This window comes from Emys orbicularis, chromosome 22 (assembly GCF_028017835.1).
Source record: "Emys orbicularis isolate rEmyOrb1 chromosome 22, rEmyOrb1.hap1, whole genome shotgun sequence".
Classification (NCBI taxonomy): Eukaryota; Metazoa; Chordata; order Testudines; family Emydidae; genus Emys; species Emys orbicularis.
The window spans coordinates 11,388,256-11,412,153 of record NC_088704.1 but is presented as its reverse complement, the minus strand read 5'-3'; the positions used below and the strand labels follow the sequence as shown (position 1 = coordinate 11,412,153).

Genomic DNA, 23,898 nt, shown 5'->3' with positions numbered 1-23,898 from the left:
CCTGCGACGGGCGGCCCGCGCCTCCCCTCGCACGTGGGGAGAGAACAGGCGGGGCTAGGGAGACATCACGTGATTGCTCTGGGGTCACGTGAGGGGTGGGCGGCTGGTGGGGGAAGATGGCGGGGTGCGGGGCCCCCTGGTGCTGCTGCCGGTGCTGCGGGGAGAGGGAGAGCCGCACCCCGGAGGAGCTGGTAGGAGACTGGCGGGGGCCGGGACTGGGAGCGGGCAGGGCTGGGATTGGGGGGCTGGGAGCGGGCGGGGCTGGGGGTGCAGAGGGAGGGGGCTGGGATTGGGGGGTGTAGAGGGAGGGGGGCTGGGAGCGGGCGGGGCTGGGGGTGCAGAGGGAGGGGGCTGGGATTGGGGGGTGCAGAGGGAGAGGCGCTGGGATTGGTGGCCACTGCAGGGCTGGGACTGAGGTGTGGAGGGAGAGGGGCTGGGAGTGGGGGCCGCTGCAGGGCTGGGGTGCGGAGGGAGAGGGGCTGGGAGCGGGTAGGGCTGGGGCTGGGGGCCGCTGCAATTCTGGGGTGCAGAGGGAGGCGCTGGGAGCGGGTGGGGCTGGGGGCCGCTGCAGGGCTGGGGTGCAGGAGGGCATCTGGAGCAGAGCGCAGCGGCTCCTTCTCCTTTATGCAAATAGCCCCAGACACTTTTATGAGCCTTTCTGTCTCCTTGGCAGCCAGGGCAGGCGGAGTCCTCTGGCTCCGCCCACTGCACCTCCTAACCCCCCCTTCTCAGCATCTCAGCCCCCCTTCCCCCGCCAGGGGAGTCATTTGCATTCACCATGGCTTTTGTCTGCTCTTCGCTTTTCCCTGCTTCTCCCACCCCCTCCGTGGCTCAGGCCGTCTGTAATGTCTCTTTGTCTCACATACAACCTGGGTTGGGGCTGCCCGTTCTGTTAACTCGTCTCCACTCTCTTCCTCCCTTTCTGCAGCGCTGGTGCCTCTTCATCGCAGTAGGGCAAGTGGGTGGGAAGAGGCACAGGAGTTTGAAAACAACGAGGAGTCCAGTGGCACCTTATAGACTAATAAATTAATTTGGGCATAAGCGTTCGTGGGTAAAAAACCCACTTCTTCAGATGCATGGACTGAAAATTACCTGGAATTTGAAATGAGGCAAAAGGGTCGGAATTAAATGGATAAGGAAAAAGGAGCCATTCCCTGTCCTCGTTTTCTCTTGCTAACCTTACCTGTGTGCCATGCAAAATCATCCCCCCTCTAAATGCACACATGCGGCTCTATCCTATCTGCCTTCACCTTTCTTTGTTTGACTTTGTTCATGGCTTATCATCTCTTCTGTTCATACTATATATCCCTTTCCTATATTCTTTTTGCCGCACTTATACTGCGGGTATCAAAATCCGAAATAACACAGGCAGGTGAGAGCAGAAATTCATCCCAGCTAAAGTGGAATAAGTTTCTAAGGAGAATAGGGTGAGTTCTGGTTTTAAGATTTGGCAGCAGTATCTAATGAATTGAACACGAGATGAGGGGTACGTGTCTATACAGTAGCTGGGAGGTGTAATTCCCAGCTGGGGTGGACATACAGCTGCTAGCTCTGCTTGAGCAAACACCTAAATATAGTAGTGTGGCTGCAGCGCCGGGGGCCAGCCACCCAAGTACGTACCCTGGGGTGGGTAGGCATTGTACTCAGGTAGGTAGTTTGAGCAGCCACTGCTATTTTTAGATGCTGGCTTGAGCAGTGCCAGTGCATGTATGGTTTCAGAGTAGCAGCCGTGTTAGTCTGTATCCGCAAAAAGAACAGGAGTACTTGTGGCACCTTAGAGACTAACCAATTTATTAGAGCATACGCTTTCGTGGGCTACAGCCCACTTCTTCGGATGCATATAGTGCATGTATGTCTACCTGAGCTGGGAATTACACCTCCCAGCTGCTGTGTAGACATGCCCTGAGAGTAAGGAACTCCTGAGTGATAGTACTGGCTGTGCCGATGACTTTCTGGGCAATTCCTATAACTCCTGTGTGTGTTTCCCTATCTCTAAAAAAGAAACAATACTTTCCTGCCTTGCAGTGTTTTGTGGGGGTTAGTTAATGTTTGTAAAGTGCTTTGATAAGGTGACGCGTTATGAGTGTGGATCATTACTATCATGCTGGGTTTGAATATGTCAGTCTAGCTCCAGATTCTGCTTCATTGGTCTGTCTACGAGCTGGAATTTCCTTCTTCCCACTGTGTTCTTGGATTGAGGGTTGGCTACCCCTGCAGAGCAGCATGGGGAGGCCATTTTTCATCAGTACCAGCTTTAGGGAGTGCAAGAATGTGAATTATGCTTCATGTGCTGCTTGGAGTGCCCTGCTAGCTCTGCCTCACGCAGCTGGCTCTAGTGTTCTCTCCAGCAATAGGACCTGGGGAAGTGGCAACTCTGCTGGTTTCCCCCCTCCAGCATTTTGGAGCACTGCCCTGCCCTGGGCCCCCTACAACCTGGGGACGTGGATTAACCAGTGCAATAATGAACACCTGTCAGTGTGCAATATCTGGTGCCTATACATTAGCTCTCCTGACAGTTCTCCTCCTACCTCTGGGGTTTGTTTTGTAGACTATCCTCGGGGAAACACAAGAAGAAGATGACGAGATTCTTCCACGCAAGGACTATGAGGTGAGAAACTAAATAGTTGTAGCTTGTGAAATGTGTGTGGAAAGAGGTGGTGGAGATTGGGTCTCATTCCTTTTGTAGTGGCACAAGCACCAAAGCACCATCACAGCTGGCACTCCTTGGCATCTTTGGTATCAGCAGAGATGCCAAGGACTGGGTGGGTAATGGAGAACTGCCTCTCACTACTACACATGGTTTTGCTAGGCCAGGGTTCAGGTGTGATGGTTTGAGGGAAGCCTGTACAGCTGCCATCTAGGTGGGAACCGTTCTGAGGTCAGGGTCCCAGGGCCACCACGCTGTCCCACTTTCACCAACGTTGTATTCACTTGAGCCTGTAGTTCAGTTTCCTGTTGTTTATTTCCTAGTAGCTGTAGGGTGCATATATTGAAAGTTGGCTACAGCTGCCTTGTTGAAATGTCTGGGAGCATCCTGGCCAGGAGCAGCCCCTTCCACTCATCAGGTTCTGATTCCTAGGGGAGGCTTTCTTAGTGGGGGGAAGGGTGCAGGCATGGTAGGTGTTGCTGTCACTGGGTTGACACCAGGGCATCCTATCACCATTTGGCTTGTAAAGGTGAAGATGCTGCAAACAGACATCTGAGACTAGCTGTGCTTTGCAAGTGCAGGACTCCAGCCATGATACTGCTCTATGTTGCTTTGCATCTCCTATAGTATATAGTTAAGACCCTGTGCATTGTATCTTGCACGTCATGGGCCTGTCATCTGCTCTGGAATCTCTCCAGTTGCCTGGAGAGGGATTTCTCAGCTGGTGACCTTTGTCTCAAGTAGTTCATATTTCTGGGGGAGTTGAGGAGTGGGAGAGACGATGGGCCCTGTAGAACCCTTCATGTAATACATAGCTTTTAGGGGGAGAAGGATTAGGCATATCATTTTGATGCAGTCCATGTGAAATTGGATACTCTGTCAAGCTAAAAATCCTGTTTAAATCATGTGTGTTACAATTACTTCAGATTAAAACCGGACTGAAAATTTCAGTTGCTTTCCATCTCCTATGCTTGGTTGGTTTTGTATTTCACACAGTTTGGGCAATAAACTAGATTGGTTTGTTTCCCTTCCTGGTTCGCATGTGCTAATAATGCTGTAGGGTTTGGGTTTCCAGCCCTACAGGGGTCATGTTTCAATCTCTCAAAACCTCTGTTTTCAATGAAATTGCTCCCAAACACTTCTATAGTTAGTGGGGCAAGGGCCTGAACTACTGCAGTGACCCCTAACATGCTTCCCCATCCCCTGCCGTGAGCCTCAGAGTTCTAGATAAGCCTCAGCGTGATCAGTTTCAGCTGATTATCTCCCGTTAACTCTGTGGTGTTCTTTGCCAGAGCTTGGATTATGACCGATGTATCAATGACCCCTACTTGGAAGTACTGGAAAGCATGGACAACAAGGTAGGAGCCTATTCTCTCTCTCTCTCTCTCTCTCCCGTTTTGTTGGTTTAAGAGAGCCAAATCCTTAGAAATATCCTCCACGGCAGTCAGTTTTGGCTGACCCCTATTCACATGGGAGAAGTATTGTTTACCCTTGTGCTCTGCTCAGCTTCTCTGTCAAAAGGGCAGAGATAGGCACGGAGCTCCCACAGCACCCAGGACTTTCCCTGAGCCTCAGGTTTAACGTGGTATATTTATCGTTCAAACTCCATCTCCCCAGTCCTCTGATGCGCCTCGGGATACTTGTCTGTGCCCACCGTTTTATCTCTCCAGTTCTGTCCCCGCTGGTGACTGCGAGATCACATTTCTCTGGTCCCCATTTGTGTGCTCTTTGACTTGCTTATATTACCTTGCCCTAAACAGAAAGGCCGGAGGTATGAAGCGGTGAAGTGGGTGATGGTTTTCGCCATTGGAGTCTGCACTGGACTGGTAAGGAGACTATTGGGTGGGAAGCAGGGAAGTTATTAGAACCAAAGACGCACTAGGAGAGTGCCTTGTGCTTCATTAAGAAGATTGCTTTGTCTGTGGCTGGTGCTGGGCCTTTCTGAACATCACAAGGGAATGCATCTGAATTATTTTCTTTCTAAAGGGCACGTTTTTTCCCTGTAAGTCATCTCGGTGTGTTTTCCTTACAAGGTTTACCTTGCAGATCCCCGAAGGCTAATATTCTGCTTGCAGTGAAACATGCCTTAAGAAACCACTTAATGGAATGATCAAATAGGACAGAATTCTATCCTCAGATGTACTAAGTGCTAGCTTCACTGTGTACAGTAACTCCTCGCTTAACGTTGTAGTTATGTTCCTGAAAAATGCAACTTTAACTGAAACTATGTTAAGCGAATCCAATTTCCCCATAAGAATTAATGTAAATGGGGGGGTTAGGTTCCGGGGAAATTTTTTTTCACCAAACTCTCTCTCTCTCTCTCTCTATCTATCTATATACACACACAGTATAAGTTTTAAACAAACATTTTAATACTGTACACAGTATAGATGATTGTGAAGCTTGGTTGAGGTAGTGAAGTTAGAGGGTGGAATATTTCCCAGGGAATGCCTTTCTGCTAAATGATGAACTAGCACTCGGCTGAGCCCTCAAGGGTTAACACGTTGTTAATGTAGCCTCACACTCTACAAGGCAGCATGAATGGAGGGAGGGGAGACAGAGACGCACACCCTGTGTGTGTGTGTGTGGGGGGGGGAGAGATGTGCATTGTCCCTTTAAGTACGCTGACACCACATTCTAAGTACATTGCCTTTAAAAACATCAGGAAGCTGAGACGCAGTTGCGGCCAGCTCTCTCCGTCCTGAGGCCTGTTGTGTCTTACCTCTTCTCCATATAGAGCAGGGGGGAAGTGGGGGGCAGGAGCAGGGGGGAGGGGGACACCCTGACATTAGTCCCCCTCTTCCCCCCTCCCCTGCACAGTAAGCAGGAGGCTCCGGGGAGCAGCTCCAAGGCAGAGGGCAGGAGCAGCACATGGCAGTGGGGGAGGGACAGCTGAACTGCCGGCCATTGGTAGCCTGCTGCTGCACAGGGAACTTAGGGGAGCGGGGAGCTGATAGCGGGCTGCCGGTCCACCCTGGTTCCAAGCCCCCACCAGCTAGCTGCAATGGGCTGCTCTTCCTGCAAGCAGTGGACAAAGCAGGCAGCTGCAAAACAACATTATAAGGGAGCATTGCTCAACTTTAAACCAGCATGTTCCCTAATTGATCAGCAACGTAACAACGTTAACTGGGACGACTTTACGTGAGGAGTTACAGTATGTGTTAGGGTCTCCTGGGGTGCCTGTGACGTTGGGGATGGTCTGTGCATGTCTCAGGTTTAATACAGACTGTCAAGACCTGGACTCTGTTGACAGAGCTACTCCCATGGGACTGATGGATTCAGCTGCACCTTGCTCCTACTGCTAATATGCTCACATGGGAGTGTCTCTTTCCTAGCTCTTCTCAATTTGCCCAGGCAGTCGTATGGAGAGATCATTGCCTCATCTTGGCTATAAGATGGGAGTGGATGCATTTGAGAAGAGCATCGCAGGGAGCGAGTCTGAGCATCCAGAGTGACTTTGCCTTGACCCTCCGTCCCCACTCGTGGGATTTAACAGCCTGTACAGGAGCTGTCATGCGTAATTGCTGCACTACCAGTGTTCGGTCAGACTGCAGCTGTCCCAGTGGGGTGATCTGTTGGCATTTGCAAGTAATTGATCTCTGATGCCAGGTCTCTCCTCTTCTCTCTCTTTCACAGGTGGGTCTATTTGTCGATTTCTTTGTGCGACTCTTTTCCCAACTTAAATTCCATGTGGTGCAAACCTGTATCCTTTATAACCACTAAACGTCCTACTGGGGGTTCTGCTTCAGTAGTTGGGAAAGTCCCCCTGGCAGAGGTGACAGAGCGTGAGTAGCACGGTATCCTGTGTACGGGTGCTCTCCGGCCCAGTCTTCCTACCACTGAAGCCATTGGCAAAACTCCGTTAACCAGGATCTGGGCTTTGAATCATTGGGACCAAGAGCTGGATTCTGGAAGAGGAACCGGCCCCGTCTTGTAAAAAAAAATCCTTGCCATGGAGTTTCTCTGTAGCAGCACCTTCAGAATGATTTGATACTAAACCATCAGCATTGTCTGTTAGACCCACCCTGTGGCTTTCTAACCCCCATGCTTTCCTGGCTCCTTCTCAGAGGAGCTGCCTTATACTTCATGCACAGAAAGTGTCATCAGCATTTCTCCTTGTCCTTCTCTGTTGCTGGACCCTGTGAATTGTGCAGTGAAAGGGGAAGGCATAAGGTGTTTGCAGTGAAGATGGAAGTCAAGCCCACTTTGTGGTTGCTGGGTGTAGTACCCAAGGAGTGGGCTGCCACCCCCTGGGAAACATCGATCCAGGAAAAAGAACATCATGGGCCTGTCAGATGCTCTTCCTGGTTTCTGGCATCTTGGGTTTAGTCCAGCTTGGTCAGGGGGGCTGCGATGGGAGCCTGCTTTCTGAAGGCTGGTGGCTGGGCTAGGAGATTGAGCCTTGGGTCCTGTTAATGGGCCCTGCAGAGTGTGCTGGCTGAGGTATGCGTTCCTGTTGCCTTGACTCCCCTGCAGCGGTGGAGGAGTGCAGCGAGAAGGGCTGCCTTGCCGTGTCCCTGCTGGAGCTGCTGGGGTTTAACCTGACCTTCATCTTCCTTGCCAGCCTTCTTGTCCTGATCGAGGTGAGACTGCTTTGAATACACCCTTTCCTCTCCTCTCTGTCCTTGCTATCAAACAGATAATGCACACAAAGTCTGTTGCCCTCCTGCAGCACCTTCTCACCCAAGATTTCAGAGCATTTTACACAGACTCGGTGTGCTCTTTCCCATAGTCCCTTTCTGCATTCATTGGTGGGGGCTCATCAGCCTGCTGACACTGTGGTGTTTAACGTGTCCTCCCCGCAGCCCGTGGCAGCCGGCTCTGGAATTCCGGAGATTAAGTGTTACCTGAACGGAGTGAAGGTGCCAGGGATAGTCCGTCTCCGGACGCTGGTGTGCAAAGCTGTGGGGGTACTCTTCAGCGTAGCCGGAGGTAAGAGGGAGCCGACAGATGCATCATGGACTAAGTGTATGATGGTGGGGAACAGAGTTTGACTGAAAATCTCCAGGTGGGCGGGTCAATAGTGGCTCTGCACCTTTATAGCCAGTGATGGGAAGGAGAACAAAGACACTGGTCTGAGTGCCGGGAGCACACTGCCTAGAGCATGTCCCCCACTATGCCTTGGGAGAGTGCAGACACCTGGGGATAACAGCCCTCTTTGATGGATGTATTTAGTGCAGTCCCAGTGCCAAGCCTCAGGTGCATGGCTGAAGTCCTCACTGTGCAGAAGCATGTGTCGGCACAAACACGTATGTGCCCCACTGGGACATGCCTGCCCGACACTGCCTGGAATATTGACAGCCTGGAGTCATGCTGCCCCTGAATTTCCCCAAGGAGCAGGCAGTGCTCCTACTTTGGGAGTCTGCACTCAGCCTCTATGCTGGGCAGAGGGTTGGAAACTAGTTCTGCACAGGCACAGGGGTGACTGGTTTCTGTGCCCCATGGCAAAGAAGTGATGCCCCTCTCTCCTAGTACTGCAGAACAGGACGGCGCGTGCTGGGTTTAGCTGCAAATGTCTGACTTCTGCAGTGAGAATGCTTTCTGTTTTTCAGGTCTCTTTGTAGGGAAGGAGGGCCCCATGATACACAGTGGCGCTATTGTGGGGGCTGGCTTGCCTCAGGTTAGTGCCGGAAATGCTCTGAGACTCTCTGCGACTTGGGCTCTGCCTGGGATGGGTTAGGCACTAAGGACGTTGGGGGGAGGGATAGCTCAGTGGTTTGAGCATTGGCCTGCTAAACCCAGGGTCCTGAGATCAATCTTGAGGGGGCCATTTAGGGATCTGGGGCAAAAATCTGTCTGGGGATTGGTCCTGCTTTGAGCAGGGGGTTGGACTAGATACCTCCTGAGGTCCCTTCCAACCCTGATATTCTATGACCTTGCTCTGAAGTTTATCCCGTCTCAGCCCCTTGGTTAAGATCAGGTGTAGTGTCTGTTAGATGTGTTCTCCTAGAAGCTAAAGTAATGACAGAGGGATGACATGGCTGAGTTGGCCTCGTTCTGCTCCCTCTCCACTGTGCGTTTCTAGGTCACACGTCTGGGCCATCTTAAATCTGTGAGAGCGCCATAACCTCCTCCCTCAACCACCTGGTAAGGGCTGTTACAGGCTCAGGAGAAACCCAGCACTGAGCAGGGATAAAGATGAGATCCCCTTTTGGGGGGGTGGCCCCTCCTCGGCATCAATAACGCTAACAGCAGCACACAGTGTAGCTGTTCGCACTGTGCCAGAACAGCTGACAAATTGAGCCTTTCTCCTGAGCGCAGACGCTGCCTCCTGCCTCAGCCTCGCAGCCTCTGGTGTGCCGGTGCTGGCTGCAGGACCCTGTGCTGGAGTGTCTGGAGAGCCTCTCTGCTCATGCTGAGAGACGGAAAGGAAACTGACTCTAATCCCCAATGGGATGTGTAGTGCCTGTTTAGGCCACGATGTTGCAGGAAGGGAAGGGAGCATTTGACGTTCCTCTCCCTCGTGCTGAAAGGAGAGAGAACCCTGGACACTGGTCAGCAGAAGCAGGTAGTATGTACTTTGCAGAAACCCTCCAGGGACAAAGCTCCCAGCTCCAGCACACACTGAGTTCTGTAAATAGGATCTGCTAGTAGAGCAACCGATACCTTAGAAGCATATTTCCTGGTCTGCTTTCCCTCCGCCATGGATATGTAGGCAGAAGAGCTCGGTGTTTCCCAGGTGTTAGCTGCTCCCAGAGGAGTGTTGTGGGAGGGAAGGGCTGCCTTGGTTCATCATTGGGTCAGTTTTGACTCTGTCCTTCTGTTTTTTCAGTTCCAGAGCATCTCCTTTAGGAAGATCCAGTTTAACTTTCCCTATTTCCGAAGTGACAGGTACTGTACCCAAGGGGAGGGCTGAGTAGGGTGGGGTGGGGGTGCTGGATTGGGTGGGTCAGTCAGCCAGAGCTTGTCAGCCCAATGGAGAGAAGGTACATAGTTGTATGTCCAGGCGAGACTCCTTCCTGGGGCACCTGGTCTCCCCCACAATCCTCTTGGTGCGCAGCCCCCTCCAAAAGGTGTTGGGGACACAAGATTTGCCATAATGTATCAGACCCCAGGTCCCTTCAATCCCATATCATATGTCTGGCTATGGCCAGTATTTACTACGTTAGGGAGAGATGATAAACCCACTGCCCACTGGGCACAGCTGGCTGCTGGAGTAAGACTCCTTCCTGCCCCCATCAAGCAATTAGCTTAGTCCCAGGCTTGATTCCCCTTTTCCGAGTTCCTTCCAGATTCTCCCTTGATATAAACTCTCATTGTTTCCCTCTTTGCTTAGGGACAAAAGGGACTTTGTATCTGCAGGGGCCGCCGCAGGGGTTGCTGCAGCTTTTGGGGCCCCAATCGGGGGCACCCTGTTCAGCTTGGAAGAGGGTTCCTCCTTCTGGAACCAGGGGCTCACGTGGAAAGTGGTGAGAACTTTGGCTCTTTGGGTTCCCCTTCCCTGTGAGAGAGGACTTGAGCTGGAAGCCAGCGAGCTTGGCTGTGAAGAACCCGAGATTCTTGAATCTCTCAAGCTGAGCTCTCCTGGCACAATGTGAACTGCTTGCAGTGTCGATGCCAGAGAATTAGAGCTGGGGGTTAGTGGCACTTCCCAGGAACGTGCTCGGGAAGGAATTGTTCCGCATTGTTGGGGCAGCTCTGAGAAATGGCTTTGCTCCTGTTCCTTCCGGGCAGTGGGCGCACAGTAGGCAGAGGTTAGATCCCTGTGTCCCCATGGGCTGTGAGAAACAGACTTTGCCTTGCCTTAGGGTTGGAGAAATTCTCTGACTCAGATTGCTGCATTGGGCTGGAGTTGGCAGAGTTCTCAGACCGCATCAGAACAGCAATCTTTGGTGACGTGACTTGGCCCTTTTTTGCCAAACACTTTGCGCATCTGGGAAGCAGTGGCAGACTCCCCTCTCCAGCGTGGATTAAAGGAGCGGAGGGCTTCCCCAAAATTGTAATCCAATCCAGAGCCAATTTAAGCCTCAAGTCATAAATGACACACACCAACAAACTGTGTACGTAATCGATTCTAGCTGCTGCTGCTCAGTGCCCATGACCAGAATGAGGGGCTTGTTGCTGGAATTACTGGGCTAAATTCTATGGAGCTGTGTTATGCAAGAGGTCAGAGTAGGGGATCAAGTGGTCTCTTGCCTTGTTCTCTGAACATAGTAAAAAGATAACATTTTGGAAGTGCCCGTAGGTTGCAAGCTCCCTTCCCCAGACATGATCTGTGTGGAGAGACTGGCCTTGTCGCCATTGACCCGGGTGTGTTTCTTCCTGCCTCTCTCCTCCAGCTCTTCTGTTCCATGGCTGCCACCTTCACCCTGAACTTCTTCCGCTCCGGGATTCAGTTCGGAAGTTGGGGATCTTTCCAGCTACCTGGGCTGCTAAACTTCGGGGAGTTCAAGGTGCGTTGTGCTTGCTTTACTGCCTCTACAGTCGCCCCCGGTGGTAGCTTCTGGCTTGCTTTGTGAAACGAATCAACACTGTTAGTTGAAATCCGGCAGAGGGGAGCGCCGGCTGGAACGTCCTAGCTGCTCCTTGGAGAAAGGGGAAAGCGGCTGCTCTGCTTTGACAAAGGCAATGAATCTGGTCTGTGGTCGGTGCTGGTAAATGTTTCCTGCCTGAGGTAGAAGTGGCTGAGGTGTTCGGTGCCTGCTTCGGTACGTCTCCATCTGCTCATTCCTGCATTTCTCCCCCTCTCTTCCCTCCCCTGTCCTCCCTCCCCAGTGTTCTGACTCTGATAAAAAATGCCACCTCTGGACGGCCATGGACTTGGGGTTCTTCATTATGATGGGGATTGTAGGAGGCCTTCTTGGAGCCACCTTCAACTGCCTGAATAAGAGGCTGGCGAAATACCGCATGCGGAACGTGCATCCAAAGCCGAAGCTGGTCAGGTATCGGTGCTCCTTTCCACCTGCCTTGGTGTAATCTCTGTGGGTGTCTGTCTGTCCTCACTGTCTGTGTCCACAGCGCCTCAAAGAGTAAGAGCCACGGAGGCTAAAGCACTGAAAAGTGGGGACTAGGTGAAAGGCTGCAAATCCATCCCAGTGAAATAACAAAACCTGGCAAACCGTATAGCATCTGCACAGAGAACGCTAAGCTAACCTCAGCTACTACAATCCCACTACATCTCTGTAATGACGCTTGTGGTATAAAGGAGCCAGGATACCTTTATGATGAGTATGAAGGGGATTCTTTGAGGCTGCTGTACACAGATTCTATGGATCTCTTCAGTTCCTAGACTAACAATACAGCTTGTGCTGCCTGTGTGTCACCACTGGGGGTCTCCCTAGGTCTTGTCTCGGACTACGTAGTCATGGTAGGAACAGCTGATTATAGGACAGTGCCTTTTACTTAATCGGTTCATTTGATCAGAACATCTGAAGTCAAACTGTGTCCAATCCATTGATGCAGGAAATTAGTGAATAATTCAAGCTCTGGTTACAGGAAATTACCATTTAGCTAACAAGGAAGAGACACATTTTGAATGATCCAGAAAAGCCCATGGAAGGCAGCTAAAAGCTTGTCTGTCAGACACTGCTATGGACACTAGCCTCACCATGTGCTGTACAGGCCAAGAGCCCTACCCTGGGGGGCATGTGGATAAGGAGGAGCAGTGGCTGAAATTGGAGGAAAGGCTCTAGCAACATCTCTCAGATCCTAGTGTGGGCCTCTTGGATTAATGTGATGGCAGAGAGGGCAAGCCCAGTGCTGAGTTAAATGACACGGTGTCCAAATACTCTCACCAGCCAAAGAGCTTTCAAAGCCTGTCATCCCATGTCCGAGGAGGGGCCTCCTGGCCTACACTGGCTTCTTTACTCCTGATTGGATGGATCCCTCTGCCCAGCCTGCGTGGCCGGTCGGAACGAACATGATCACTAGACAGACTGTCTTGCAGAACCTAAAGTGACCTGCTGTCTGCTTAGTGGAGCCACAAATTGCTGGTTACTGTAGCTTTTTCAGAGCAATGTTGGATGCAGGGCTGTGTGCAAAGACCAAGGGCTTGATTAGTCTGAGCATGGTTGTCCCTGCATGGTTTCTGCTTTGTGCTTGCAGAGTCTTGGAGAGCCTGCTGGTGTGTCTAACAACCACCGTTGTAGTGTTCGTAGCTTCCATGATTCTAGGAGAATGCCGGCAGATGTCTTCCACCAATCCTAGTGGCAACAGCACTCTGAGCCTTCAGGTAACACTCGTCCTACAGAGGGGCACAGTCCCCACCGCCCCAGGAAACACGCATCTGTACAGTGTGTCCATGTAATGCAACCTCACCTACATTAATATACACCCTTCATAGACTCACCCACAGAGCTTCACTAACAGACTCCATCACCTATAGGTATAGGCCTGCATGCACTGATGAAAGCCAGATGCGTGAGAGAATATTGCCCCCTGGGGCAAAGTGGAGGCAGTTGTGTATCGGGGCTCATTTCAAGTCCTGTATCCTCTGTCTGGATGTGATTTCCCCCAAAGGCAATGCTGAAAGGGGTGTGTGTGTGTGTGTGTTTACTCCGGTCCTGGTGGCAGCTCCCAGTGGGGCGTGACTGGATTATATATTAACATAATGTCTGATTGCTGTTGGTTAGGGCTCTTCATCAGAGGACGTGAATTCAAGCATCAAGACTTTCTTCTGCCCCAATGAAACCTACAATGACATGGCAACGCTCTTCTTCAACCCCCAGGAGTCAGCCATCCTGCAGCTCTTCCACCAGGATGGTGAGTGTCCAGGAGATGCCGTGCTCAGGTTCCCCGCCAGCATCATCAGAGTCTTGTCTAAGCCTTACCTGTGGTTCCATGGGAATCGGAGAACTAAAAGCCTCTTCAGATTCCTGCGGTTTTCAGGGCCTGCTGAGAAACAGGGCTAGGGCTCCAGCTGCAGTGAATAGGGCCTGTGGTCTTAGCTTCTCCCTTGCTCTGGTTCGTCATCCTCACTAGTGCTCATGGGGACTCTGAGACTAAGGAGTTGCTCTGAGGTGGAGAGGAGAGTCTGCTCCGATCCTAGGGGAGGACGTTGTGAGATCCCAGCTTGACCCAGGAGGCCTGTGCCCCTGGGTCATAACTCTTCTTGTGTTGCAGGTACTTTCAGCCCAGTCACGCTCTCCCTGTTCTTCCTTCTCTATTTCTTACTCTCCTGCTGGACGTATGGGAGCTCTGTGCCCAGTGGTCTCTTTGTACCGTCACTGCTTTGTGGGGCTGCCTTCGGACGCCTGGTTGCCAACCTCCTCAAAAGGTGCATTGTGTGCGTGTGCTGTAGAACGCTGCTGATGCTGTCTAGACTCTTGACCGGCTTGGTCCTGATGCCAGGGCTGTGTGTGCTTCCTCCATAGCTACATTGGGCTGGACCACATCTACTCGGGGACCTTTGCACTGATTGGTGCGGCGGCGTTCCTGGGAGGCGTGGTCCGCATGACGATTAGCCTCACCGTCATCCTGATAGAATCCACCAATGAGATCACGTACGGGCTTCCGATAATGATCACCCTGATGGTGAGCACCATGTCTACGCCCCCTCTTGGTTCCTGGCCAGACTTTGGCTTTTCTCTGCTTGGCTGAGGGAGGCTCCCATGCATGTCCATCCTATCCGCTGCCTCTCAGGTTTGAGGACCAGGAGTCCTGTGCTTGGAAAGCGGTTGAACTACTACTTTTCTGTCTTTCTAGGTAGCCAAATGGACAGGAGACTTCTTTAACAAGGGCATCTACGACATCCATGTGACCCTGCGAGGGGTGCCGCTGCTGGAGTGGGAGACGGAGGTGGAAATGGACAAGTAAGGACATTGCTCTCGACTGTACCTGTGTTTGAGAACTGATTGTGGTTCTCTGGCCTGGTGGTAAATGCTCTTCAGGATGGGACACCTCCTCTTCTCTCCCTATGGGACTTCATGGAAGCATTGGAGAAGTAGCTTGAGATTGTGCATAAAGCCCGCAGTGGGGTGGGAAGCCTGGGGCTTTTCTTGAGAAAGGTGGATGGCGGAGTGATCAGAGTAAAGGCATTCCTGAGTGCTATCCCTTTCTCTGCCACTGTGGACTGGGAAAGTCACCTAACCTCTCTGAACCTCTCTTTTCCCATCTTTAAAGTGGGTTAATATCTCACCAGGGTGGGTTTGTTGGTTAATTGAAATGCATCGCTAATTAATAAGACTGGGACTAGATTAATAAGGCTGGGACTTTTCTGCTTGGAAAAGAGACGACTAAGGGAGGATATGATAGAGGTCTATACAATCATGACTGGTGTGGAGAAAGTAAATAAGTGTTATTTACTCCTTCACATAACACACGAACTAGGGGTCACCAAATGAAATTAATAGGCAGCAGGTTTGAAACAAACACAAAAGTATTTTTTCACAAAACACACAGTCAGTCTGTGGAACTCCTTTGCCAGAGGATGTTGTGAAGGCCAAGACTATAACAGGGTTCAAAAAAGAACTAGATAAGTTCATGGAGGATAGGTCCATCAATGGCTGTTAGCCAGGATGGGCAGGGATGGTGTCCCTAGCCTCTGTTTGCCAGAAGCTGGGAATGGGCGACAAGGAATGAATCACTTGATGATTACCTGTTCTGTTCATTCCATGTGGGGCACCTGGCATTGGCCACTGTCAGAAGACAGGAAACTGGGCTAGATGGACCTCTGGTCTGCCCCAATATGGCCGCTCTTATGTCCAGCTAAAGAACCTATTGCTCTTTTAGTGAATGGAGGTAGCAGGGCAGGCTCTGCCAGATAAAATCACTGACCCCTGGGTGCTTCCCCATGTACTCGGACACTTTGCTTCTTGTAGAACCGCAAAGCCTAGAGGTTGCGACAGAACACAGCAACGAAGGGCTTGGTGAAAACGTTGAGGCAGTACGCAGTTGTTGTTTCATGTGAAGTGTCTCTTCGTTGGTTTTGTTTCCCTTTCCAGGTGGTGGTGAAGGAGAAGGAACCCTTGCGTTGTCCGTCTAAGTTAGAGGGTAAACTCTTTGGGACAGGAGCCTTTGTCATCTTGTCTAATGCATCGTGCAGTCCTGTGATGCTATGTAGATAGTGCTGCTGCCTCGGTAACTTTACAGTTGTTCTCTGCAAACAGGGTTTGTAGGAATTGCAAAGGCAGCACTAACGTGAAATGGGTTCCATGTGGTTCTCTCTGGTGCTGGTTCTGCACCATGCTTGTTTGCAGCTAGTGTGTTGGCACCTACAGCTGTGCATTTCTGCATTGCCTCAGGCTGAGAGCCAGCGATATCATGGAGCCCAACCTGACGTACGTGTATCCCCACACCCGGATCCAGTCGCTGGTCAGTATCCTGCGCACGACGGTCCATCACGCCTTCCCTGTGGTGACGGAGAACCGGGGGAACGAGAAGGAGTTCATGAAGGGGAACCAGCTGATCAGCAACAACATTAGATTCAAGGTGAGGAGGGAGGTGGCCGCCCAGTACCCTCGGGGATAAGGGACTTTTCTCTGATCATGGAGGGAGGCAGCTTCCTGGGTCATCTTGGCTGTCGATGGTGCACAAGTCCTGCTTGCCTCAGTGTGCAGCTTGTCCTCGACTTTGTTCCGCAGCCGAATATGTTTTGGTGTCGGGAAGAGTTTCCCAATTTTCGAAGTATGTGGCAGGAGGGATGGAGTGAAGCTGTCGTGTTCCGTGAGGAATTCTCTCCCAAGGGCAGTGGTGGAAACTCGTTCCTTCGGGACACTTACCACTGGGCAGGGTGGGGTGGGCGGGGGTGGAATGCTTGTGAATGTGCCGTGTGGAGCACTCCTGAGCTAGCAAGAAGCTGGGCAGCAGCCGGCCTGTTCCAGCTCTAGATTCTCTCATTTTTAAGAGAGTGAATCCTGCAGTCCTGGCAATACCCGCAAATACAATTCCTGGGAGAGCTCCGGAGCAGATAGCCCTTTGCTGGCGACTTCGTTCAGATCAGAACGGGTTAATTCTTGCACTCCGTGCCTAGAGCACTCAGATGTTCTGCACTTTACCTGATTCCTGACCCCCTGTTTTGCACGAGACCGGTGTCCCTTGTCTAAAGGTTCTGCTCTCCCCCCCTCCCCCCAGAAATCCAGCATCCTCACCAGAGCTGGAGAGCAGCGCAAGCGGAGCCAGTCCATGAAATCTTACCCCTCGAGCGAGCTGCGCAACATGTGTGATGAGCACGTAGCGCCAGAGGAGCCGCCCGAGAAGGAGGATCTGCTGCAGCAGATGCTAGAGAGACGGTGAGACCCCAGGGGGTGGCGATGGTTTGAAACACAGTGGGGTTTACCTATGGTGCTTATGTGGTCCCCGTTACCATAGTAACTGAGCGCCTCACAGCTTCGCCTCACAGCGCACTGTGGGGCCGGGCCAGGCCATTAGCCCCATTGTACAGATGGGTTGCTGAAGGAGACTAAGTGACTTTCCCAAGGCAAGGACTTGTCACTGCAGCAGAGCAGGGACTTGAACCCAGCTCTCCCAAGTTATAATAATAATTAATGGAGATATCCCATCTCCTAGAACTGGAAGGGACCTTGAAAGGTCATCGAGTCCAGCCCCCTGCCTTCACTAGCAGGACCAAGTACTGATTTTGCCCCAGATCCCCAAATGGCCCCCTCAAGGATTGAACTCACAACCCTGGGTTTAGCAGGCCAATGCTCAAACCACTGAGCTATCCCTCCCCCAAGTTGTAGGGCTGGGGCCTTAGCCACTGAACCGTTCTTCCTCTCTCTTTACTGTGCTCCAGCCCGGTCATCTCCACGCCTTACGACGTCTCCATTCCTCCTCTAGACTTCCCTACTGGCTCCGGCAGGTGTACCTGGGAGTCTCCTAACACCTGCCCCTCTTTCGTAAGGGGACGTGGTGATTGTGAAACCAGCCAGCTGTATCTGCAGCACGGGCGGTGGCAGGGCAAAGTTCCCCCCTTGTGTGCCTCGCCCTGCCTAGGTGATCCCTGCTGAGCTAGCAGCCAGTGTCCTCCTGCACTGGTCTGGTTTCACAATGCGGACAGCAGCCTGCTGGGAGCTGGGCTGAGACCCCCAGCTGAGTTTCACACGTGTGTGGTTTAATGGTCAGAGCAGGGACTCCGTCCAGGTTGGGAAGGCTGGTTTCTGGTCTGCTTCTGCCACTGAGTTGCTGTGTTGGGGCAAGTCACTTAACCCTCTGCTTCAGGTTCCTGATCTGTACGAGAGATGGGCAAGTGTTTTCCCCATTGTGAAGTGCTTTGAAATGCTTGCGTGAAAGGCACTCCATGTGGGCCAAGCACTTCACAGCGTCAGACAGTAACCTATTTTGGTGGTTCTGTTCCTCTGCCATTGTTACTTTTAAGTACTTCCAAGCAGTACCCATTGTAACAAGTGGTGTGAAATCTGTCACAGATACACTCCCTACCCCAACCTGTACCCAGACCAGTCCCCCAGTGAAGAGTGGACCATGGAGGAACGCTTCCGACCTCTGACCTTCCACGGCTTGATCTTGCGCTCGCAGCTGGTTACCCTGCTCGTCCGAGGAGTCTGTTACTCTGAGAGTCAGTCGGTGGGTCTTGCAGATTCTGGGGCAGATGAGGATTCTCTGTGGGAAGGGAGGAATTGGGAAGACGGCATCCCCAGGGGCTGCCATGCAGTATTTTAAACTCCATCGTCCCCTTAGAAGCTGCAACAGGTAGAACAGTGAATCCTCCCTTTTGTCTGCAAAGTGAGAATTACGCCTGTTATGTAACTGTGCAAGCACAGGGAAAAGGCGCAGCTACCAAACAATAGCAGTTTCTCTATGAAAATGCCCAGTGTACTGCGTAGAGGTGACATCCCCTCGTGGGAGTGGAGAAGGGGAGGGGAGAGGTCTGACTGCCCATTGTGCACCCATCAGCATGGTGTCATTGTCCCCCGTGTCTCTGCCTCTCAGTGGCTTGCTGGACAGATATATCTCCGGGCGTGTAGCAAGCGAAATGATCCAGCCTGTTTGGTGCCCAATTCCCACCAAGTATCTCCATGGATTGGAGAGCAAATCAGTCCTTTCCTCTCCTCTGCCAAAAGTGTGACTCCTTGTATTGTTTAAGTGTGTCCTGCTCCGTTGTGAATTATCTCCAAGAATCCCTCTCCAGACACGTGTGTAACTCCCTGAGCCTGTCGGGGGACCTGGAGGGTTGCTGAGAGCTCCGGTCTCGCCTGTGCTCTCGCATGGTTTCAGCCGCTTTAGGAATACCCTTTCGGAAGGGTGATGCTTCTCCTCAGCGAGGCTTTTTCATTGTCGAATTGCAGAGCACCAGCCAGCCTCGACTGTCGTACGCCGAGATGGCTGAGGATTACCCCCGTTACCCTGATATTCATGACCTGGACCTCACGCTGCTGACCCCACGCATGATAGTGGTAAGAGATGCCGATGGGAACCTGCTGCCCTGTCGTGGTGCCCTTTCTCCCTGTTGCACGTTCTCAGGAATGCTCCAAAGACCTCTAAAAATGCTTCCCCGGCCTGGGGTTACGGAGACACTTCATACCTCATCTTACTCCCAAATTCCAATTCTGGTCTCCCCAGGCTGCTGCTTTAGGTTGAGCCCAGGTTCAAATCCACTCTGAGTGACAGTGACCAAAAATCCTGCACCTCTGACATCTTGGTCTGAAATACTTTTCTGACCACTTCCTAGCTGCCTGGATTTAACAAATCAATTGAATGTTAGTGGGAGAACAGCTCCTGTTCTCAATAGACTTGACTCTTGGTTTAAGTGAATATGGATCTCACTTGTACCTGTTCAAAATCTCCCTGCCGTTGGATTGGGCCAGCAGGCCCAGGCAAGAGGCCCAAGACTCATGGAGTCTACAGGGCTAAAGCCCCCTCTCATCCCCTCCCTTCCAGGAGAATGGAAATTCACTTTGAAACTACCTGGTAGAAATGACCTCGGTGTTTTCTTCTTGACTCTCCCCAGGACGTCACCCCTTACATGAACCCATCTCCCTTCACGGTCTCCCCTAACACTCATGCCTCGCAAGTCTTCAACCTCTTTAGGACAATGGGGCTCAGGCACTTACCAGTGGTGAATGCGGTGGGAGAGGTGAGTCCATACTGCGGCCGTGTCCTGGCTGAGGGGGGCGTTATGGGGCCTGCCCCATGCTACATTTCAGTCCCAGATTGATGTTGAAGAAACCTGTTCTGACAGCGAGCAGAATGTGACTTTCAGAGGTTGGAGAAACCTCTCTCCACTATATGGTGCTAAGTTTCACCCAATTGTGTCTTAACTGACACCTGCTCACTTGAAAAATCTTTAACTGGGGCTGGTAATAAAGTTGAAACCTTCATGTGTCCCAAGTCTGGATCCAGCCTAGGTTGGCCGTGACTGGAAGCTGATGCTGTCGGATGCCTGTTCAGGGGTCTTAGTCCACTTCCCAGTGAGCAAGGGTCCACTTGACAAAAACCACCTCAAGTGGCACTAATTGCCCTCTGTTTTGGCAGCATCTGCAGCCAAAGAAGACTGAAAGCCCCTGGGAGCGATCTCTCCAGGTTGGGGCACATCCTTCTATTAGACAGGAATTTACATTGTATTTGTAAGAGCTGAGACAGTCAACTATAGAACCAATCCAATTATCCAGACTTGTGGCATTTGCAGTGCCCAAAAGTGCCCATCAGGTGTCCTCAGCTTCCCATGAACATAGTAAAGAGTCAGCATCCCGGATAAGAAAATCTGCAAAGCATACCAGGACTAACCGCAGGACATGTGCGGGAGGGGGTCTTGCTCGTGTATTGGGTGAGCTGTTGCACTGGTGGGTCTCTTGACAGAGTTTATCGTGACATGAAGCCAAGTTGCCCCAGAGATTGTACGTGCCATCCTCTTATCGAACACCTAGAATTAGCTCCAGTGTATTTCAGGGACATAACTGGTGTGGTAGGCAAGGATGAGGCTGCAGAAGCTTTCTCTAAGTGTCAGGATTTCTGATGTTTGCCCCACTGAGCCTGCTAGTGGAAAGCGAACATTGCAAGCAAGAGCTATTGAGCGGTCACGCATTTTCTACTGTGGCCCTACAGAGTATACAGAAGGATCCTAGCACTGATCTTTAAATGCATCCCCATTCTGCTGAACACCTTCTGGTGTTTCTGCCACTGACCGCACTTCACAAGGTTTAAATCTTCCCCCAGCCGCTTGTGAGGCAGAGCAGCGCTGTAGGTGAGGTCAGGACACCAGGAAGCACCCAGCACTTTACCTTGTTTAGCCTTCGTCCTCTGGCTCTCCTGGGTTGCCTAGAATTTATTGCTGCTACCGACAGTCTCCCCATGTGACGTCCCACAGTGGGGTTCATGGGCGTCTCTCTAGTACACCCACACGAGGGTGGTGCTGGCCAGAGGAGCCAGCGGATGGACTCTGAGGCTAAAAAGGCAATTAGCTAAAATGTCTTAATACAGAAGTGCCTAATGCTGCTGGCTCATGAGGAGAGTCCAACACATCTCTGGGCCTGAGTCGGTCCTTGTATCGGCCCTTACAGTAAAAGTTAAGCTGGGTAGAAGTGGGGAGAGATCCTGGCTTTAGCTGCCTTTGCAGCTGTAGTCTGATGGCTGTATTTCCTATTCTGAGCATGGAGCTGTTCCTGGGGGTGAGGACGGAGGGTGTTGAGGACCTGGTCATGTACAGCTGGGCTGTGACCAGACAGGCAGCTTCAGTAGAGTGGGTGTCCAAAACCATATGGCACTGAGGAGTTTCTTTCCTAAATGATACTCTGAGGTGTAACTAGCACCATCTAGAAACGGCTGAAAATAGATCAAGCAGCTTATGCATGATCTTAAAGTGGGGGTGACTAGAAACCTGGCTACTTGGACCCTACGGAAGGTGACTTGAAAGAAACTGATCTAGCGACGGTTTCACTCTTTTCCACAGAGACTGGAGAGCAGTAACACATTGGCCAAAAGCGTTCCTTTTAGCTGCCTCACTTTAAGCATCCTTTCTTTCCCAACATGCTGAGCACCTGCTGCTCCCAGTGATGCACTCGGCACCGCCGGTATTCTGGCCACAGAGGCGTCCAACTCGACGCACCTGACTTTGAAAAAGTTGGCATCATTATATAGCTCACGAAGCAATACCACCCCATATGGGCAGTATTAAACCAGTTTCAGATGGAGAAAGTCTGAGGTTGGTGACTTGGCTGTGGTCTCGACTGTATGCAGATTTTGTACCAATGTAACTATTTTGGTTAGTGATATGTTTTTCCTGCAGATATATAGCTATATTGGAACAACGCCTAGGGTATAAAAGTGCCTTATACCAGCACAGCTTATTTCCCTTCCCATATGGTTATAAAGTACCTTCATGCTGATATTACTACATCCATGCTAAGGTTGTGCTACCATTATACCTGTCTAGTTACATTGGCGTAACTTTTGTGTGTAGACAAGCCCTAAGAAAGAGAATCCTGTCAGAGCAGGAATTAGAGCTTGAACCGGCTCCCAGCCCTGTGTCTAGACCAAGCCTCTCGGAGAATTGCCCGAGACTTCTCACCTGGTTTTTCAGGTCAGCCAGAAGAAACACTACTGCTTCCTCTCCTCCACCAAGCCCTTGTCACCTAACATGAGTCAGTGAGACTGACTTGTATGGTTTCCTCTCTCCCCTCACCAGATTGTTGGAATAATAACTCGGCACAACCTGACTCATGAATTTCTGCAGGCAAGACTGAGACAGCACTACCAGACCATCTGACCCTGCTGTCGGTATGGCTCCCTCCTTCCTCCAAGCCTGCACGTGCCCTCGCTTTCTGCTTGGATGCCCCAGGTCCAAGGACACGATGGTTGGCTTCTCTCTCACACAGTCCGGGGATCAGAGAACATCTCGCTGGCAGAGAGTAGAAGAGTTATCTAAGTCCTGAGCTGCTGGCCAGCCCCAGAGAGGTGCTTCATTTGACTGCTCTTGGCCAGAACGCTCTCTTCTCTCCTGCCGTCTCCTTTCATCAGAAGTTGCCCTGAGACTGCTCTTCCTATAGAAATGCCTGCAGTTTGGAGGGTAACAATCTACACCATGTCCCATGTGGAGGAGTGCAGCAAATTTCCCCTCCCCTCTCTTGTTGATTTCTTCTCCCTCCCCAGTTCTGCTGCAGTAGTTGCCTTACTCGCACGAGAAGGGGTCATTGTCAAAGCTGAGATCACCCACTGCAATTTGCTAATGTCCTCAAACACTAAATTGCTGGTTATTCTCAGTGGCATTAAAACTACACCTCCTTGGGGGGGTGGGGAATTTTCTGCCATCAGGAACTCTTAATTTTTCACTCTGGCTTCATGTTTTTCAGTTCAGTTCTTAAAGCCCTAATTTCTTAATGTCCTTCAGGTGCTAGAATCCCTGCTATGGATTTGTCTGACAGCAGCTGGCTGCTGAGAGCATCTGGGCAAGTCAAGAATCCCAAAACAACTTGGTTCGAATTACTGTTCTGGATTAGAAACCCTTAATGCACCCACAAAACAACTCGGAAGAGAGAAATCCCGTCAACCTCATTAGCTGTTGCCAATGATTCCCCTTAGAAGAGAAGCCTTTTATAAGGCACTCTTGTCCCTTCCCTCTTTGGAGCATTATGTAGTGCCCTGCTGCAGAGATCCAGTGATAAGAGCCTGGTTTCACTCAGGGGTTCTGGATTCCAGGGGCATCTTTACAGTTAGGGCTGTGGAGATGGAGGAAATCTCTCTTCTCAGCCCGGCAAGCCCCGAGCTCAACATGGGGCAGAGTTTGAGCGTTAGTCCTCCAGCTCCGATTCAGCAGCTACGGCAGCAGTGTTGGCTTCTCTCGGTTTCACGGAAGGAGAAGGTGCGATTCATGCTGCGGCCAGCCAGAAGGGGCTCTGGGAGGTTGTGACTGCCTGCCAGCCAGCCAGCGCTCTGCAGAGCGGTTAATGGAAGGGCTGCCGGCAGCTCTGAGAGCACTTGGGATGTTTGTTGCAACCGCAGAATCACCTGCAGGGTAAAGTCAGCACTTAGGAGCCAGTCGCAGCCAGTCTGGTGCTCTGGCAGGTACCATCCTGGCAGCACCTGTGTCGTTCCAGCAGGCTCCTGCCCTTGTGGGTTTTTCATTCAGATAACGGGGGGGAAGCCAGCCTCATGCCTTCAGGGGCTACAGAACTGATTGGCTTGATAAAGCACAGAGCATTCTTGCTGCCTCAGAGACTGGCCCAGCTAACCTGGGGAATGCATCCCGGGAAAGCTTCCCCACAGCCCTCTTACCAGCCCTTTGGTTAACCTGTTCCACGCCATACCGGGCTTTAGCTAGCTGCGGAAGGAGCTACTGGTTTAGGAGTAAAACTGAGCCAGCTTGAGGACTCTTCCTTCCAAGCATAGAGGGATTGCAAAACCTGTTTTCACGTGTCCGTTGC

At 51.5% G+C, this 23,898-nt stretch overlaps 1 protein-coding gene across 2 annotated transcripts; it reads left to right on the top strand.

The window, feature by feature from the left end:
• The first annotated feature begins 116 nt into the window (after window positions 1-116).
• On the top strand, window positions 117-22,421 carry CLCN6 (chloride voltage-gated channel 6). Of its 2 annotated transcripts, XM_065421283.1 has the most exons (23): window positions 117-191; window positions 2,549-2,608; window positions 3,940-4,005; window positions 4,408-4,473; window positions 6,284-6,350; window positions 7,124-7,230; window positions 7,453-7,579; window positions 8,200-8,267; window positions 9,420-9,478; window positions 9,924-10,056; window positions 10,927-11,040; window positions 11,363-11,529; window positions 12,692-12,827; window positions 13,234-13,348; window positions 13,709-13,862; window positions 13,960-14,119; window positions 14,291-14,397; window positions 15,829-16,015; window positions 16,658-16,815; window positions 17,950-18,106; window positions 18,829-18,936; window positions 19,491-19,616; window positions 22,164-22,421. In XM_065421283.1, exons 1-23 carry the CDS (start codon window positions 117-119, stop codon window positions 22,242-22,244), a joined length of 2,598 nt encoding a protein of 865 aa, XP_065277355.1. In that variant the 3' UTR covers window positions 22,245-22,421. The 2 variants fall into 2 exon arrangements, with proteins under 2 accessions (XP_065277355.1, XP_065277356.1); XM_065421284.1 differs by lacking the exon at window positions 3,940-4,005.
• Window positions 22,422-23,898: the final 1,477 nt, after the last annotated feature.